At 40.6% G+C, this 19,502-nt stretch overlaps 1 protein-coding gene across 4 annotated transcripts in view; it reads right to left on the bottom strand.

Moving 5' to 3' along the window:
- Positions 1–673: 673 nt before the first annotated feature.
- The window catches only part of TBC1D1 (TBC1 domain family member 1), an 82,177-nt gene continuing 63,348 nt past the window's right edge, over positions 674–19,502 (bottom strand). For all 4 annotated transcript variants that reach the window (XM_081875642.1, XM_081875643.1, XM_081875644.1 and 1 more), the window contains 7 exons: positions 17,699–17,860; positions 15,789–15,947; positions 10,606–10,850; positions 9,807–9,966; positions 6,265–6,434; positions 4,538–4,708; positions 674–2,861 (listed from right to left, as the gene is read on the bottom strand). In XM_081875642.1, the coding sequence (XP_081731768.1) occupies positions 2,658–2,861; positions 4,538–4,708; positions 6,265–6,434; positions 9,807–9,966; positions 10,606–10,850; positions 15,789–15,947; positions 17,699–17,860 (1,271 nt within the window). In that variant the 3' untranslated portion in view covers positions 674–2,657. The remainder of the gene's footprint in view (positions 2,862–4,537; positions 4,709–6,264; positions 6,435–9,806; positions 9,967–10,605; positions 10,851–15,788; positions 15,948–17,698; positions 17,861–19,502) is intronic.

Raw genomic sequence — 19,502 nt, 5'->3', positions numbered from 1 at the left:
GGGTCATGTGGCCAGCATGACTAAACCGCTTCTGGCGCAACGGGACACTGTGACGGAAGTCAGAGTGCACAGAAACGTCGTTTAGTCCTGGTAGTCTCTGTGGCAAAAATAATTGCAAAATGGTCATTGCTGTGTGGGAAAAAAATGGTTTCAGAAGACCTGGGTTCAGATTCTCTCTCTCGGATGTATTGAAAGAATGCTAGGCAAATTAACATACAGCCATCCTCATGCAAAACTTTGGCAGCTCCCACCTTGAATTTGAAGTACAATTTAGCAGCTTAATTAGCAATATTTATCTTGCTTATGATGTCCCCAATTGATTCAGTGCAAACCAGATCTGGAAAGTAAAAATGGCTGGACTGAAAATCCTTATAAGGGCTGGACACTCGCACATGGACACACACAGAAGAATAGGCTGTTGAGTGCTAGCAGCAGTGATTGTCCCACAGCAAGCTGAGGAGGCCATACTGACTGGTTGAGAAGAAGTCATCTTGTTGGTGGCAATCTCTGTGGAGGAAGGCTCACCAATGTGCTTTCTGGACAGTCTCAGCAAGAGGTGCCATGGGCTTGTAGCCTTCTCCGCCGACTGGTTCTTCATATTTGCATTTAATAATCCCATAGGACTACTGCAGGAGACCCAATACTCTATATTTTTGAACATCACAATATGAAGTTGGCTGGGTTAGTTAGTCTTTTTATTGCTCTTTTGTTTTAGTGTTAAAAAGCTTATATATCAGTTATTGCCTTTGTCCAAATACATCATTGCTGGGCACTCCTAAGAGTAAAAATAATAAAATTTCTGAAGAACCCACAATGAAGCCATCATTTTAAAAGTAAAAATGTGAATGGAAAAGCGCTGACTCACAACATAATCAATAAGAGTTTGTTTTTGTTTAAGGATGCAAAACTATGCGGTGAATTTGAGAGGTGTGAGAAATGAAGGAATGTGTTAACCTTTTCATACAACATAAACAATACTTCGGGCTTATCTAAATAACAACATAGAATAATTATACGCCAGTTAAACCATCATGGTTTCTTAAAGAATCCTGTAAATTTAGCTTGGTAAGGGTGTTGAAAAGTCTCTCTAGCATCTCTCACAGAATGCTGTCCAAGGGTTTCTTGCCAGAGGGAACGATGATTAAATAGGTTTAAGTTTGATGTGAGGTCCACATCCTATTGAAGTCAATTGATCTTAATGTTTCTGGATTTCACCTTATATCTAGACAGGAAATTCACTGTGCAATATAATAATTATTGTCAACCACTGCTGGCGGAAAGAAAAAAACTTCTTAATGCATAATTTGTTTATCAATTGTAACATTACTAGTTAAAGTAAATGCCCATACATTTCAAGTCAACAAATTTATTTGGAAAGAAATGAATTTGTGTCATCAATTGAACTTTCTGTAATATATATTGAACTGCTTACTGATGAATAGTGATACACTACCTGAAGCTGAAAGTTGAAGTGCTTTTAAAGGTCTTAAAAATGCTTTTGTTTATATGAAGAAAAAAGGAAATATTTTTATTGAGAGACTGTACTCCTACTTCAAATAAGCCAGCTGCTCTGTGTAACACTGCTGTCCTGGGAGTAAATCCCATTGAACCCAGTGGGGTTTATTTCTGAGTGGACATGTGTAGGATTGCACTGTTAAATGTGTCTTTCATAGAACCGACCCTTGGAAGTACCACAATTTCAGAAGGTAATGTTTTGAAGAGCAAAATTTCATCAGAGTGGGTTGAGGGTCCAATTAACTTCTAAAATTAAAACTGACAGTCATTAAGATTTCCATTTGGCAACCAAAGGCTTGCAACATACAATAATTCAAAAATAAATAAAACAACGCTTTAAGGCATGATCCATCAAAATGACATGAAAGCTTCAGACCTGTCGAAACACACTTTAGAGAAGAAAAAAGTAGTATCCTGAACTTCATCTACTTCATCAGAGCATTAAACCATGCTATAATGTTGGATGTTTAAAAATAAAAAACACCCCCCCCAATGTAATTAAAAGATATCAGATTTGTAACAACAGATAACAATCTCAAGATGCATTTGGTGAAATTTGACTTACTGGGTTCACTAAACTGATGTCTTAAGGCAGCAAAAGGGATTTAAAAACACAATGTGAATAAATGGAATCCACTCCAACTTCAGGCAGAGGGGTAAGTGCCACAAACTTACTAAGTCCAATTGCAGATGAATAATGTAGCCTGTCAAATAGGGAGAAGGAATTGCTCCAGGAACTCCTTGCGCTGTAATTCTCCAGCACCTTTGAAGCGCACAGTGTTTAAAAGTAGAGTTTTAAAAATGCTTAGTTTGTAAGCAACATGAAGCCCTTGGGTAGAGAAGCACTTGCTGCAGAGTTTGGGACAGCAAACCTTTACGGTGGAGTGGAAATGTCAGTCAAAAGCAAAAGAACAAGGCAGCATAAAGGTCCTTCTGCTTGTTGCATTGCATATATGCTTAATTCAAAAGAATTGTAGATATGAACAAGCAAGACTTTCCTCCGTTAGTAAAGCATGCATCTCTTTTGTGCAAAGTCCTCGTTTCGCTCAAAGTTAAGGCGTGAACAATACAAAGGACACCTTTGAAAGATAGCGACTTCAGAAAACGTTTCTTTCCTTCTTATCTGTGTTGAACTGCAGCTGTCAGTTAGCAGAATCCATATGTTCTTGCCTGGTAAGAAGAGGCTTTCCACTGGGGCTTGCTGAATGTATGTGCATCTCCTTTACCGTTTCCAGCAGTGCTTTCCTCTCCAGTTCTAGGGTGAGAATTGTCTGCCTCAGCTTGCTTTCATTGTTGAGCAAAGCATCAACCATGGCCTCTAGGTTTTGGATCTTTCCATTTGCCATCTTAAGGGACAAACAAGAAACATATACAGATTGCTTATGAGGAAAACAAGTAAGAACACGCAGACTGCTCTCTCAGCACACCTTTCTATTCCTCTTATGTGAAACCAGCTGAAATTCACATATGCAGAACAATAAATACAGTAAAAGGTAAAGGTAAAAGGACCCCTGACCATTAGGTCCAGTCGTGACCGACTCTGGGGTTGCGGCGCTCATCTCGCTTTACTGGCTGAGGGAGCCGGCGTACAGCTTCCGGGTCATGTGGCCAGCATGACTAAGCCGCTTCTGGCAAACCAAAGCAGTGCACGGAAACGCCGTTTACCTTCCCGCTGGAGCGATACCTATTTATCTACTTGGACTTTGATGTGCTTTCGAACTGCTAGGTTGGCAGGAGCAGGGACTGAGCAATGGGAGCTCACCCCTTGGTAAGTCCTAAGCTCTGTGGTTTAACCCACAGCGCCACCCGCATCCCATAAATACAGTACAGCAATCCAAATTACTGGCATACTTAACTTACAGCCAGTTTTGGAGTTTCATCTTTCTACACAAAATGAAATTGGGCCTATACTGGGACAATGCAGATGAAGCTTGTTTCCCTCATGGCTTTTTTTAGAGTTTATGAATAGAGTAGAATTGGACTGCATCTAGATAAAAAAAGAACGTGGGACAAATGTGGACATCAATGTTTGGTGCAGGGAAGATTCCTGCCAACAATGTAACGACTAAACTTCTCCACAGCCACCACTGGGGGAAAATGATCTCTTTGCTACTTAATAATGAATTAAATTTTGTGTATGATATATTCTCCACATTCCTTCCAAATCTTGTTTACTTAAGCTCCAGAATAACTTAAGCCTACAACATAATACTGAGTAGAAAAACTGAAAGCCAATAAATCTACGTCATGAATTGACAAATTCATGTGTAAATTTATTAACCAAGGCATTTTAATTAAGAATAGCATTGTTAATCCAGAGCCACATCTATCTAGCATGAGCCTCATGGATGCTGAGGAAAGGAAACATGAATCATGATTCAGACCAAACAAATAACACAAAAAAAGGCCTGCCAAAGACTGTGAAATTGGCTTTTCGCCTCTTCAACTTTAGCAAGCTTTGACCTGGGAAGCATGAACCTGGATGATTTCTATTCTTTCCATCTTTTAGTTCCCAATTTTGATCCCAATGGGAAAAAAACCATGCTCAAAACAAAACAAAAACCAAATGGGAAACAGTGTGTGTTTATGTAGACCTTGGAGAGCAACATTTGCACTATTTAAGCAATTTCTGTTGATGTTATAGAGCATAACAGTTGCTGTGTTGGCTAAGCAGCTCATAAATTTACTTCCTTCATCTCATCTTTTTTCTGCTTAGCAATTGCCTGTATCCCCATGGTACAGATACCTAGTATTTAAAAGCACAATGTAGTTATGCTCCTGTACAAGATGAGAGAGAGATGACAAATCCACTAGGCATTTCAGGACTTTTAGTTTTTTAAAGATAATCAAATCCTATAGCCATCTGATTTTCCACCAAGAGGGGTTCCAGAAGCTAGATGTGCAAATGTTTTTCAAATACAAAAACTCACCGATTACTGATGCATCCAGCTGTAAATAAATGAGCCAAGTTATTAGTCACTGAGCTATATTTAATGTATATTGTATAATGTGCAATCAGTACCTGCAGCTCCTCCAGGAGGTCAAAGTTTTGTTTACGTAAATTGGTGTTGGCTTTTTCCAATTTATCCATCCTTTGATTGTCATTGAGAGAAGAATCTATCAATTCATCTTGAAGCACATGATATTCAACTTCATAAGCTTGCAGCTGTTTGGCAATATCCATCTCAAATACCTGGTACATATGTAAAATGGAAGAGTGCCTTGATTTTTTTAAAAAAGAAAACAACAACCAGAAAACCCACTGCATGCATATTTTGTATAAGATCCTGTTTGGCTCACTGTCTATAAGAAATCGGGGCGTCAGATAATCCAAACATTCTTCCCAAGCAAAATTTATTGTCTATCAGAGTTTCATTTTTGCTGCCTCTGAACCTTTTTCTTTTTTCTCTCTCCAGTAACAGGGTGACCAGCTAAAAGTAGTATCAACCACTTTAGTATCATATAGAAGCATTTTTGTCATGAGAGAATGCCCTCATGACATGTCAGGTTGGTTCACAGTTACTGCACTTTCATAGCTAAGAGGATCGCATTATAGATCATGCTATTCATTCATTCATTCATTCATTCATTCATTCATTCATTGCACTTGTTCAAAAATGTTCTGAGCCTACTGAGATAAAGTCTTGTAAAAATTAAGGGAACATTGAAAACACAAAACACCCAACTGCCTAACAAATAAGTTAGCTCCAAAAGCTATCAGATGCATTTCAAGATTACAAAGGAAGTCAAGGCATCCAGTGGCTAAGATCCTATTGGTTTTTGAAAGCCAAGAAGGGCTCGTCTGAATAAAGAGCATTTAGAATATTAATTCACACCAGAGAGATAACCAACCGTATGCAAAACATAGTAAAACCACAGAAAACAGTGCTCTTCCAAGGGGCTAGATTATAGAGCGCATCTATTTTGCTATGAGTTGTATAGATTAGAGGGCTGAACTATGCACCTACAACATCTAGATCACCAAATGCAACGTACTTAGGTTGTAGAGTGGTGCAATACAATGAAAGGAGGAGTCTTTAAGAAATGAACTGGGGAAAGCATTACTACAGATTTCTAGAAAGAATGGTGAAAGAGGCAAAAACTGGAATGCCAGACATGCAGGGATACCAAGGCCTTGGAATCTGAGTGGCAAGGAAGTGAAGCATTCAAAGGGTTTGATGGAATTGGACAGGCTGCAAAGTAGGACCTGGTGGGAGGTGAAGGGAGGGTTGAACAGACTGTGGCGTTTAGAAGATGAAATGTCAGGGAAATGATGAGAATTGGTAGAATAGCTAGGAGTCTCAAGTAAATATTATTTGCCATTAATTACTTTCTCTCCCTTGCTTCCATTTTGCAGAGCATTAGCTTAATTTCTTGCTTTCAGGAAATACTGCATTATATTATGTGGAGAGGAAACTCAACCTTGATTCTTGTGCACAGGACATATTTTACTACTGCCAAACATCCAAAGCATTTCCATTGTTCAAGTAAACTGTCCATGCTCACTATGAAAACACAGGAGGAAATCTAGCTATATAATCTAGCTATAATATTACCCCCAAACAATTCTGGCTAGTCTCTACAAATACTTCTTAGCTCTCCGCAAGGAACATCTACATTCTCCAAGTGCATAAGCCAATTCAGTTGTGGGTGGGTGGGTTGAGCACAAATACATTTCTTGACTGGGGCATCAATAAATTACTAGTAATTTTGCAATTTACACCTTCCTGGTAATACCTAGCTTCATACCTGGTTTATGGTTTTTTCCATCTGTACCAAACCCAGATTTGGGAGAATACATTTAACGAAATCAACTATAGTTTCCAAGTTTTCATGTTGCAGAATCAAGGGCTTATGGCTTCCCAGCAAACTTAAAGCCACTTTAAATATAACTTCTGATCCTTGGAGAAACAGCATGTCTGGGGGGGAAAGAGTGGATGGGGGGAAAAGGCAAAGAAGAAATTATAACGAAAATTTTAAGCAGCTTGGAATCCACCAAATGCTCAAGTACCACTGTGTATCAATAATTGTTCTGGTAATGGCAGCTATATTTGAAGATTTCTAACAATATGTGACATACTGATAAAATAATGCATGTAGCAGTTCAATGTATCCTGCAGCAAAAGGCATATTTGAATGAAACAATGGAAGAAATAGAGAGTTTTCTGTCTGACATATATCTTACATTGCTTTCCACTTACACCATATGTGCATTCTACTGACAGCTGTTAGTTCCAGTCTAACCTTACAATCATTTGCCATCTATAATAAATGTTTGATGCCTTTCACTTAAATAAAGTTGGACAAAATTAATTTCCAGCAAGGCATCCAAATTTAAGAGAGCACACTGAAGGAAAAAACTAAAACTAAAACTAAAATACATGCTAGAATTAGGGCAGATAATGCTGAAAGCATAGCCAAGCAAAACTAATTTTCGATTTAAGCCAAGAGCAGTGTTTATGCAAGAAGCTGGGCGTGGGGGAGATAAGAGATCAGTTCAAGGTGACCTATGCTATGTTAGTGTGGCAGACATGCCATTTGTCTTGCTCCTGTATAAAACAGAAGCATTTTATAATCTTCCTCAAAGATCTTACCACAGAGAGGGGTCAGTCAAGCTCAGGCAAGGGAGACAGGCCCAAGACCTCTTCACAACGCTAGAGGTGAAGAAGGGGAGAGCTGATTCTCCACTACTCCCCAAAGCAAATATGGAACCCGTTACAGTGGTGCCTCGCAAGACGAAAATAATCCGTTCCGCGAGTCTCTTCGTCTAGCGGTTTTTTCGTCTTGCGAAGCATCCCTATTAGCGGCTTAGCGCTATTAGCGGCTTAGAAAAAGGGGGGGAAAGGGAGAAAACTCGCAAGACGTTTTCGTCTTGCAAAGCAAGCCCATAGGGAAATTCGTCTTGTGAAGCACCTCGAAAAACGGAAAACCCTTTCGTCTAGCGGGTTTTTCGTCTTGCGAGGCATTCGTCTTGCGGGGCACCACTGTACTTATTTTAGCCAAAACATAATTCTGCTTCCAAGCTGAAGAGGGTCAGTGCAAGCACAATGCCTGGTCTCTGTGCCTGGCAGTGGGGTGGTGCTCTGATCCCGAGAGAAGCAAAGAAACCCTGCATGCTTCCATCAACTTTCCCTGGCTCTGAGCAGAGGAAGGACAGTAGAGGCAGGTGCAGAAGCCCACACACCTTCTCTGCCCCTTACCCACTAAGAAGGATGGTGCAGGCATGGAGGGTTGCCTGCCATGGGGCTGGAGCTCTAGGTGCCTGGCAGAGAAACCCCACTGGCTTCTGCCGCCCCTTACAGTTTCACACTGAAGAAGAAAATCAGAGAAGCTTCTGCTTGTGCCTGACCTTGTGCCGCATCTCAAATATACATCAAGACCCTTCCCCCCTGGAGGATATCCACATGACAACAAATTTCTTGGTTAGCCACCAGGGCCGCACATAATTTGTCGATCCCTGTACAACACATCAAACATTTAAACAAAAGGCCAATTGTTTTAAGAACATATCCAGGGCAAAGGTTTGCTGGCTCTGGGTGGTGAGCCAGTAACGACGTAATGTAGACATCCAAACAAATGTCAGCATGATTCAAAAATACAATCTGGAAACAGAGTTAACATTGTTTTTCTATTGCTGAGCAAATAAGAGAATACATCTTTTTTTTGTACAGGAACACAGGGGTGTTGAAAGTTCACAGAGGCAGAGAGAAAAAACAGAGGCGGGTTGAACACACAATGCAGCCCTCAAGTCCACACAGCCAATTTTTTAACTTAGAACTTCCTTATCTGATATTTGGGTTCCCCAAAGACCTATTCTAGCATAACAACTACAAGAGTGAGCTGCTAAACCAGGAGGGCCCTGATTCAAATATTTCTGTAAAAGAAAAGGGACTAATGCGTGCAATTCTCCTTTTCTTCTTATTCATCTAAAGTTTCATAAAAATAATTCTTTGTTGTCTTTGGTGCAACAGAGTAAGTAACATGGCTATCCACTGCTGTAATTCATTATTTTAAAGAGAGAGAATGCTTTCCTTATACAAAGTTTTGTGAGCAACTTTCCAAGTATTGTTGCAAATCATTGCTTCCAGTGTAGCAAGCAAAGTTTTGCTTTTTTGTTATATCTCCTCCCTAACTAGTGTCATTCTTTGTTCCACAAAGCCCTTGTACTTGTCTATATTTCATTACATATGTACAGTGCCTTTCAAGTGTATTTGCTTTTTTAACAAGTTGTCTGTGTTTCTCTGCAAGAAGGGAAATGAAACAGAAAAAATGCACAATAATTAAAAACAACCACTCTACATTTGGAAACATATAGGGTGGGATATATACAGATAGCATATGTTTTAGTTTATGTGCATTCAAGCAAGACATTGATAAGTAATGCCAAAGATCATATTTTTTTATTATGCATGACTGTGAAGAGGAATGTTGGATTATAATTTCAACATGTTATATTTGGAATGTCAACTTGATTCCATACTAAGGTATGATGCAATCAATAGGTTTAGGCAGAGATTAGGGCCACCATCAAATTTTTGTCAACCATGGAACTTAGGTTAATAAGATGCAGTTCAGTCAAATCCGAATACTGTCCCAAATTACTAACAGCCTAAGCAAAATTCACAATGCTTTGGTGGGACTGTCCATAGAATATGACACATTTAAAAATGATTTTGTCCCATTTTAACCAATTGCCTATTTGTCAGACAGTGTGGTTACTGTCATGAAAGACCTATTCCTCTGTTTACAAACAAAGATAAAGCATTTGACATGGTGGAACGAAAGCATCTGCATTTGCTATGCTCTGTCTCCACATTCTTGTCCAAACAATCTTAAGAAAACCAGTGAAGTCCTATTAGCTGATTGGCTCATAAAAAGGTAAAGGGACCCCTGACCATTAGGTCCAGTCGTGGCCAACTCTGGGGTTGTGGCGCTCATCTCGCTTTATTGGCCGAGGGAGCCGTGTACAGCTTCTGGGTCATGTGGCCAGCATAACCAAGCCGCTTTCGGCGAACCGGAGCAGCGCACGGAAACGCCGTTTACCTTCCCGCCGGAGCGGTACCTATTTATCTACTTGCACTTTTGACGTGCTTTCGAACTGCTAGGTTGGCAGGAGCTGGGACCGAGCAACGGGAGCTCACCCCATCGCGGGGATTCGAACCGCCAACCTTCTGATCGGCAAGTCCTAGGCTCTGTGGTTTAACCCACTGATAGAAAAAAAACTTCCTGAATTTCAAACAAATAATACATTTAATGGATCCTAGGTATCCTTAACATTTATTGTGACTTACCAAACACTCTAGCCACAAACCCCAGGGGAAATTGAGAGGCAAACATGGTAAGAAACCAGGGGGCAGCATACAGACTAGGTCCAATTTCATGTGCTTCAAAATGATTGTAGAGATCTCTATGGTAATCATGAAGAAGTCGAGAAAGTTGATACATCTGGATCTGCACAGGCAAATAAAAATAAAGGTTGTTAAACCAGACAAAATGTTTAATGGACTTTTCCCTTGGACCTTTATGTGATGGTCCAAACGCACATTTATAAGAATGTAAGTCCTGGTGCATTCAGTTGAAATTGTGATCCTAAGTATACTTTCCAGGAAGCAAACTAAAATTTTCATATCCACAAATTAGCATTCACACACCTGAGAAAAATAAAAATAAAACTGAAGCTATTTTGTATTGGCCTTCTACATTGTATTCGGAAATGAAAACTATCCTTCTTTCCCTTTTTATGCCAGCTAAAAATACTGTGATTTGGTGATCTTCACAATCTTATTAAAGGATACTTTTGTTTTCTCTGAGGAAAACCTCATAAGTCTATTTGCACAACAACCATTGGCAGCCACTGCTAACACACTCCAAAATTGTGCCCCAACTTCAGCAGATACACAGCTGACAATGTTCCCATTTGGCACCCTTCTCATTCAACCTTCCTGAGTACACAAGTAATAAAAATTCACAAGTGTTTCACGTATTGTGCTTTCTTTTTATGAACATAGGGTGGAAACGCAATATATAATTCTTACATCGTTGCATTTTTTAAAATATAAAAATAAAATAAATGCAAGCTGGAGCTCCAACCTGTAAAATTGTCATGTCAGGCCGATACTGCTTCCTCAGGCCCATGTCAAACATAAGGAACTTGAGCATCTTGAAGGCCTCTTCTTCACTCATATGAAGCAACAGTACACCGGCTACAAAGCTGAGGCCTTGGCAATAGCCGACTTCTGGATCCAAGAGGGAATAGGCCTTCAAGATATTGTAAAGTGACAGCTGCCCAGCTCCAAGCTGGGCTGAGAAATATGGATGCGTCGGAAAGGTGCGGCCTGTGAAAATTAAAATTTGGGGTTAGCAACACAAATATTAATAAAGCAAACATGCCATGTTTTCCTGTGAAGCAAACAATTTTGTTAGGCCACTTGTCTAATAAACTATAAAGTCTAATTGCTTTGATACTATAGATCAGGCTTCCACAACCTCGGCCCTCCAGATGTTTTGATACTACAATTCCCAGCATCCCTGACCACTGGTCCTGCTAGCAAGGGATCATGGGAGTTGTAGGCCAAAAACATCTGGAGGGCTGAGGCTGAGGAAGCCTGCTATAGATTGAACGATTTAAATCCAATATAGACTTTGCACTCTATATGACAGGGTCTCTTCTGTGACTCCTATGAATATGTTGTGTGTTTCTCATTGCTGGCAATCTGCCCCTTAAAAGACTCCTGTACCTGTATTATGCCCCTCACTGCAAGCCTGCCAGTGTCTGCCTAATGTTGACTGCTCATGCCCATTACCTCACACCTAATTAAATAAAATACCTCGAATATTTTTGAAATATTGATGGCAGGAACAGGATAAACGCAAGGAGCATGAGAACTGGCATCATGGCACACTCAGTCTTTTAATTTAAAGGTGGCTAACATGAAAACCATTGAAGTTAGTCAAATTTTGAAGGGTTAATCCTCTGTAAGGGCTACCATGTTTTCAAATTTCATGTGAAAAAACAAAAATGTTATGTCCATTTTAATCTGAAAATATGTTAAACTTTAAAGTTGGCTATCATGAAAACCACTTGAGCTACCCATCTGAAACTTTTCAGGACTGATCCCCTCTGTAGGGACCACCATAACTGCAAATGTCATGCCCCTATGTGAAAAAACAAGAAAGTTAGAGCTGATTTGGGTTCACAATGCAAATGGTATTTCTGAAGATTTGCAATTTCCAGATTGTGATCCTGGCTCCTGGTCAGAATGGGCCTGAAACGGATCTGATCCAGATTTACAAATTGGGATCACAAATCAGATTGGGGATCCATGTAGATGTTCCATGAGGATTGGGAAGAAAATGTTTGCTACTCTGAAAGAGAGCAAGAGAAACAACCAGTTTTTCTTTTCTTCCACGTTAAAATACACTCAAGGTAGGTTTACTCCTGCATCCCCCACATCCTTTCAAGTGCAGCTAAAGCAGTCTTTTGTAGCTTTGCACTTGTTAAATCTCACCCCACCCTTTAATTTCCGGAACATTGCATCTATGGGAGGTGTGTTGCCTTGCCAGATGCTATCAGGGCTCTCTTATTTCACAAACAAAGACAAAGCCCGAAGCTAAGTCTTCCTGCAAACAGATTAGTGCTCTGCACGCTGTATACTAGGAAGAGACTGTTTGATTTCTGGGTCTGGCTGCTCACTGCCCAGGCTGGCAGGAAACCGAGTGTTTCTGCAGATGTAGCGTGCGTTGCTTCCCAACTGGAAGAGCAGCTTCTATTGCAGCAGCTACCTCCCTGCCCAAAGTAGGAGTTGTTCCAACACACGCTGAACAGTTCTATTCAATGTCTCCTGTTTGGCAGAAAGTCCTGCTCAACAGAGTCACTTTGAAAGCATGAGCTAACTAGGAAAGGGAATAGATATCCAAAATGGAAAAAGACATAATAATAAGAATGAACAAGAAGAGTGCTTAATATTTTCCCCTTTCTTTCTTATTACATGATAACTGATGACAGGTATTTCTGGAATACACCTTTCCTTGGAAGGATATGGATTAAGGCAGCAATCTGCTGTGTCTGATCTTAAAACTCACATGGAAGCTGGCTGAATTAACTGTGGTGAAAGGCAATTTGCACAGGCTCCTAAGCCACTCTTCCAGTACTATGCAACGCAAGGAGAAAATGTTCCCAAAACATTTCAAGCATAGGCTTTGTTTTCACAGAAAGAGGCTTAAGAAACAAGCAAAAGTACCGTATTTTTCGCTCTATAACACGCACCTGACCATAACACGCACATCGTTTTTAGAGGAGGAAAACAAGGGGAAAAACATTCTGAATGAAACAGGGGATGTATCATTTTTGTGCTTCATGCTGTGGCCACAGACATGTGATCTGATGGTGAATTTAGGGTGACCCAATGCAAAGATCCTGAGGATCCATGTGGATCCATGCTTTTTAACCACATTTTTGCACCATTGCAGCCCCAGGCAACAGTGGGTGCGTGATTTGGGGGGGGGCAGGCTGTAGCCATGGACATGCTATGTGATCTGATGGTGAATTTGGGGTGACCTAATGCAGAGATCCTGAGGATCCATGTAGATCCATGCTTTTTAACCACGTTTTTGCACCATTGCAGCCCCAGGCAACAGTGGGTACGTGATTTTGGGGGGGCAGGCTGTAGCCATGGACATGCTATGTGCTCTGATGGTGAATTTGGGCTGACCCAATGCAAAGATCCTGAGGATCCATGTGGATCCATGGTTTGTAACCACATTTTTGCACCATTGCAGCCCCAGGCAACAGTGGGTGCATGATTTTTGGGGGGCAGGCTGTAGCCATGGACATGCTATGTGATCTGATGGTGAATTTGGGCTGACCCAATGCAAAGATCCTGAGGATCCATGTGGATCCATGCTTTTTAACCACATTTTTGCACCATTGCAGCCCCACGCAACAGTGGGTGCGTGATTTTGGGGGGGCAGGCTGTAGCCATGGACATGCTATGTGCTCTGATGGTGAATTTGGGCTGACCCAATGCAAAGATCCTGAGGATCCATGTGGATCCATGCTTTTTAACCACATTTTAAGTGGGGAGGGAAGGAAAAACACAGAACGGACAAGGAGCACGAGAGGGGTGTGCAGAGAAGCAGCTGGCTAAGAATGCAGGAGAGGGGTATAACGGGGAGGGAGGAAAGGAAGGCAAAAGTTTTCTCTCACCTACCCACCCAAGCCAGCCAGCTCGCACACTCTCTCTCTCTCTCTCTCCCTCCTGCATGTTTTCCCCTCTGCTTGCCTGGAGGGGAGGGGCTTTCCCTGCTCTTTGTTCCGTTTGAGCAAACACAGCAAGGAAACAGAGGTGGGTGGGCAGTAAGACCCTGAGGCAGAATGCAGGAAAGCAGCCACTTCCTCTTTTCAGCTTTCCCTTCTATGAGACACGCGATTTTTGCCTGCTTTTTTTTTGCCTCCCCTCGCACCATTTGGCTCCAGGGACCACACATTCGCTCAATAACACGCACAGACATTTCCCCTTCCTTTTTAGAAGAAAAAATCTGCGTGTTATATAAGGAAAAATACGGTATGTGTGACTCAGCTAAAAGATACAGCTATAGCGGAAAGCAGGCACAATGAAATACAACATTCAAATGAAGGGATCTAAACATTTAGCTTTAAATATTAGCAAATACTAATTATGTTTTTTATTCTAAAAAGCTGCTAAACTACCTCTGAATACAAACCAGCCAATATGTATATAATCTAATTAAAATGTATAGCTATAATATTAATACATGCTTTTTTAAAAAAAACAAAAAAAACAAAACCTTTTAACCACTGCTTACTGACAGTTCAACATGTCTTAACTTGAAATACTCTAACACTCTGATACAATCTGATGTGATGTTGGATAACGAAAGATCCATACATTTTTAGTATTGTGTATATTTTGTTTAAAAACCCATTTTTTTCCTAAATAAGAGATTTTCATTTTTGTAGTGAGACACTGGAAACTCATAGCAATGTGTTTCTGTACCTTGCTAATCTTGGGCTGTTGCCATTTATATTCTGTGGGGAATGGAGAAAAAGTCCCCACTAACGTGAAGTGTAGGAGGCACAGAAAGTGCAGAAGATACAGTGCATTTTATCATTATATTCAGAAGCTGTTTCATTACACTGACATTTTATCTGTATTAGTTTATACAGAGTAAAATATGCGACGGGGTAAGCTCCCACTGCTCGGTCCCAGCTCCTGCCAACCTAGCAGTTCGAAAGCACGTCATAAGTGCAAGTAGATAAATAGGTACTACTCCAGCAGGAAGGTAAACGTTCCGTGCACTGCTCTGGTTTGCCAGAAGCGGCTTAGTCAGGCTGGCCACATGACCCGGAAGCTGTACGCTGGCTCCCTGGCCAATAAAGCGAGATGAGTGCCGCAACCCCAGAGTCGGCCACGACTGGACCTAATGGTCAGGGGTCCCTTTACCTTTAGACTTTATACACTGTGTCCTACTGCTTGAGTGGTCAGGAACTATTCTTCCGAGTTTTGTAATCATTCACACAGCATTGGAACAAACAGTTGCATATTTAGACAGCATTTTTAAACAGATGCATATTTAGACAGTTATTTAGAATTTTAGAACTTACTTAAGAGATTTTAAGTTATGTTATACAGGAAACAACCGATTTACGTGAGTTCAACTGATGCACACCGTGGTGACACGGAAGTGGCCGGAAAAGGGGAAGGGCCTATGTGCACTCCACTGTCACATGTGATGACTTGGAACACAACCCCCGGGGCAAATCCTGGGTTGCCTTACATGCTTTTATAAGTGCTTCTTTGGGGACCAGTAGATTCGCTGGAGAGAAACTATATGCAGCAGACTTACTTCCAATGCCACTCAAACCCTTTTGAGTTTCTGAATCTTTAGAATCATAGAATTGTAGTGCTGGAACGGACACCAAGGGTATTCTAGTCCAACCCCCTGTGATGCAGGTATCATATATATCTTTATGTTTTCAAATTTCTCCTCTGCAGTCATGAGACCTAGACCCACATTCTACTTTTTAATCTGCCCTTTAAAAAGAAACATGAGGTTGAACACCCCATGTTGTGCAAGTAGAATACTTTTGAGCAGCAGGCATTGTCTCCAGCCTAGGGAGTTCATCAATGCATATAGACTTGAACAGAACAGTAGCTTTTAAATAAAATCATGACTTTAAAAGTGTACCTTCTCAGCAGAACACAAAATGCTAAGTATTATGTCAGGGTTATTATTCTTTTTTGTAGACTTACCTAGGTCAATAAGTATTGCATGCTGCTGAGAGGTTAGCTGCTTTAGGAGTTCTTTGTAAGGTGTATCCTTTGGTTGCTGTTTATTTGCAAACTGAGGCTTAAGCTGGTATTGTTCTGCTAAAAACTTCCAGATCTCACCCCGGTGATGGCGAGGAACTCCTTTCCAAAAAAAGGAAAAGGAAAAGAAAATAATTAATTTGAATGGGGGAACCCCCACATACTATTTATCACTGTACCAGCCATCTGTCTCAACTACAGTATCCAATAATTTGACCTTAACTCACACAAATTATCTACTAAAGCAGTACTAAACGCCAAGTGGTGGTGGTAGAGCTAAAGTTCAAGGCAGGGTGGGGATCTTGAGGTAGACAATCCCTCTTTTCCCAAATTACCAAGGACTAAGTAGGGTGAATATACTATCTCCCACTGCCTGTTGTGATTAGGAAGGAAGGAAGTTAATGGAAGAGATACTGCTTTCTTCCAATGATGCTTAGAACACCTGTTAATGGATGTAGAAGGGGTGCTGAGATGTTCTCTCTCTTCCCTCTTCTAAAGTCATCATTGAGTCAGTCCTCGATCCACAAATTTCTGCATACAGTAGTGTGAAAAATTCACTGAAAGGTAGGCACAATTTGAGGGGTGAGGAATGCTAATGAAGCACACCCTTTATGTTTTTGCTCAACAGTATCTCACCCCACTGAGGCACAGTTCCCAAATGAAGGTGTCTGCTGCTCCATCCCATTTATCCTCACTGAGAAAAAGAGATGGGGAGAAGTGAACAGAAAAACACAGCTTACTGGTGCCAGCACCACTGACATTAAAGCAACCTAATTGGAGATTTCTCCCGGGAGCGATATCATTACTGGCAGTGGAGGATCACAGTCACTAGGTTCTTTGTCAATGGGAATTGTACAGTTCTTATATTTACTTTTAAAATGCACACACATTTATTGCTGGCTGGGGAGAGGATACTGACTAGTTTTGTTGGCACGGTTGTAGCAATCATAGCAGGAACAAAAAAATCTAGCTTCTCAGACTATGTGTGGGATACAAAAGGCAAAGTACTTCAAAGAATTTTCCCTAGAAAACTAAACCAACAGCACAATCTTATACATGCCTAGCAAGATGGAAGTACCAATGTGTTCAATAGATAAGTGGGTATAAGACTGTGACCTAAAACTGTACACAGAAAATAACTTTACTAAAAAAAAAGAAGGAATACCTTTTACCTTTCCCTCACTGCTAACACTTTCATTATAGTCTTCAGATAATTTTATTCAAAAAGACGGCTTATAAATATTTAAAATAAATAAGAATTGTCCATCTGGATGTTTAAAATAAAAAAGTATGTTATGGGGCTATGTCAGAAATGGGAATATAATCTATAAAACCAGCAGTAATGGGGACTTTTGGTTGTCTCACTCCAGTTCCAATCAACCTTAGCTGGTGTTCAGCAACATCTGGAGAACCAGAGATTCCATATCCCTACTTTAGATCAAATCACTGATCCCATTTTAACTTCCTGAAGAAGATCCTGAATAATTAATCCTGATTTCTATATGCAAATGCACAGCATTTCCATTCGTTTCCATCTGCTTGCAGTTATTCCCCATATTGCAGACAGTGCTGACTAGGACTGAGAGTGTGTGTCTTGCTCGTGACAGAGGCATGATTCAAAATTGGGACTTCCCGATTTACTCGCAATTCCTTTGTGGCTCTGTCCATGACAACCTCCAAATTTTCGAAGTCTATTCCGTGAGCACTGAGAGTGAATGAACCCCAAGCACTTGCAGACTCATGAAATGCAGCCATATTCATATAATACATTACCCGCATTATTTAAATAGGTGTTCTGATAGTTTACTTTCCAAGAATGTGTGCGCATGTCTGCAATAATTCAGTACACTTACCTTTTCCAACAGCAGAATGTATTTTTTCCATATCAAACTTCACCTTTGACCTTCCTGGCGTACTCAACATTTTTTCCCAGACCAACGTTACCTCTTTGAGGCATGGGGTGATTTCTTCATAATCAAGCTTCAGACGTTTGTTCAGCAGATTGTTTTCAGAAGCTAGACAAAAAAGATTAAAGAGGTACATGCTAATGACATTCAGCATATGATAAATGGAGCTTTGACAGTTCACTGAAAATGTCAGCCTAATGAACCATGACACTCAAAAAAGGCAAGCGTGTTTCAGCAGCTGCAAAGGGGAAATAAGGTAATATAAGAATACGACAATGCTACTGATTCATATTCAATGTGCTGCTGCCCCATTATGGGCATTTTGAAAGGTGTCATCCTAGGGCTTGTCCTTACTAGCAGTTTACTGCATGAAGTTACTGGAAACATTCATCTTACCTGCACTGTTTACTGTTTACACACAGAAAATAGTACAGACTTTAGTCCAAGCTGAAAACTGTTGTTAGTCTGAAAATGTAGCCATACAGTCAGCATCATGTGGGTAGGTGCTAAGTGGGGTCAGGATTAGATAAAAAAATAAGAAGGGGAAACTGAACTCCCTGCTTACTGACATCAGGTAGGTGCCTTCACTGTACTTTTTTCAGCACCTGCTAAAAACATTTTTGTTCAAGAAAGTCTTTCCAGATGCACAGAAGTTGACGTGTGTTTTAATCTGCTTTCAGCTTAACTGTTGCTTGTAATTACATTTTCAATTTTTTAAAATACCTGTTTTCAACTTTTAGTACCATGTTAATGTTTGTTTTATTTTCTGTAAACCACTTACAGTCAAGCGGTATATAAATAAATGAAATGCTGTGAGCACTACCTTGGGCCAAGGAGGAGGAGTCCCAACCGTCTATTCTGGATCTTGCCAGGCTAAGAGGGAGATAATTGCCTATCCTGAGGCTCTTTGCTGCCCAGCAAAGGGAAGGGCAGGCTTTGCTTTTACAAGATCTCCTGGATTAATTGCATTTTGAGGACAGAAAGTACACTCAACTCGCAACTTTACACAGCTGAAGGCTAGCCAGTTGAAATCACACAAATTAAATGCATGGAGGGAAGACAGCTTACAAGCTCATTCTGCACTGGGTTTTCCCAGTGTGGAAAAGAGCTTTTAAGCTCCCAGACTTGCTTACCAAGTTCTGGGAGGTTCACATGAAGGCTCTGGGAAGCTCTCATGAGATCTTGGATGGCCCCAAAATATCATGCAAGAGCTTCCCAGAGTTCACTAAGCATGTCTGAGAGCTTAAAAGCACTGGTAAGTGCTGTACTATGTTTTTTACATATCACTTTCTGGTTTTTAAAGGGTTGTTTTGACTCTGCATGATTTCGGCTTTAAACACTATCCCCAGAAGGTAACCCATGCATAAGATGCAAATTGACTGTATTGCTCTTTTTCTGTAGATGAAAGGGTTAGGGTTAGGGACTACCATATGCCAGAAGAAACCCTATAGAGAGAGAATTGGAACAGAGGGACCAAAGCAAAAGGAGATGGGGAAAAGACAAGTTAATGCACTGTGTTTCCTTCTACTTAAAGGGCAGCATTAAAAGCACTGCCTGGACACTAAGCATAACTTGGAACCATATTTAAAAAGTAATCTGTCATATCGTAGCTATCACTTTAATGATGTCTGCTTTGATATATGCACAACAAGCCCTTGCTGTGATGATACATTACCAGCACACTGTCATTCTTGGGACATATTATTCCAATACATCATAAGAATGCTGTCACTTTTATGATTTAATAGCA

The sequence above is a fragment of the Podarcis erhardii genome, assembly GCF_964252035.2.
Source record: "Podarcis erhardii genome assembly, chromosome: 9".
Classification (NCBI taxonomy): domain Eukaryota; kingdom Metazoa; phylum Chordata; class Lepidosauria; order Squamata; family Lacertidae; genus Podarcis; species Podarcis erhardii.
This window is presented reverse-complemented; position numbering and strand designations above follow the sequence as displayed.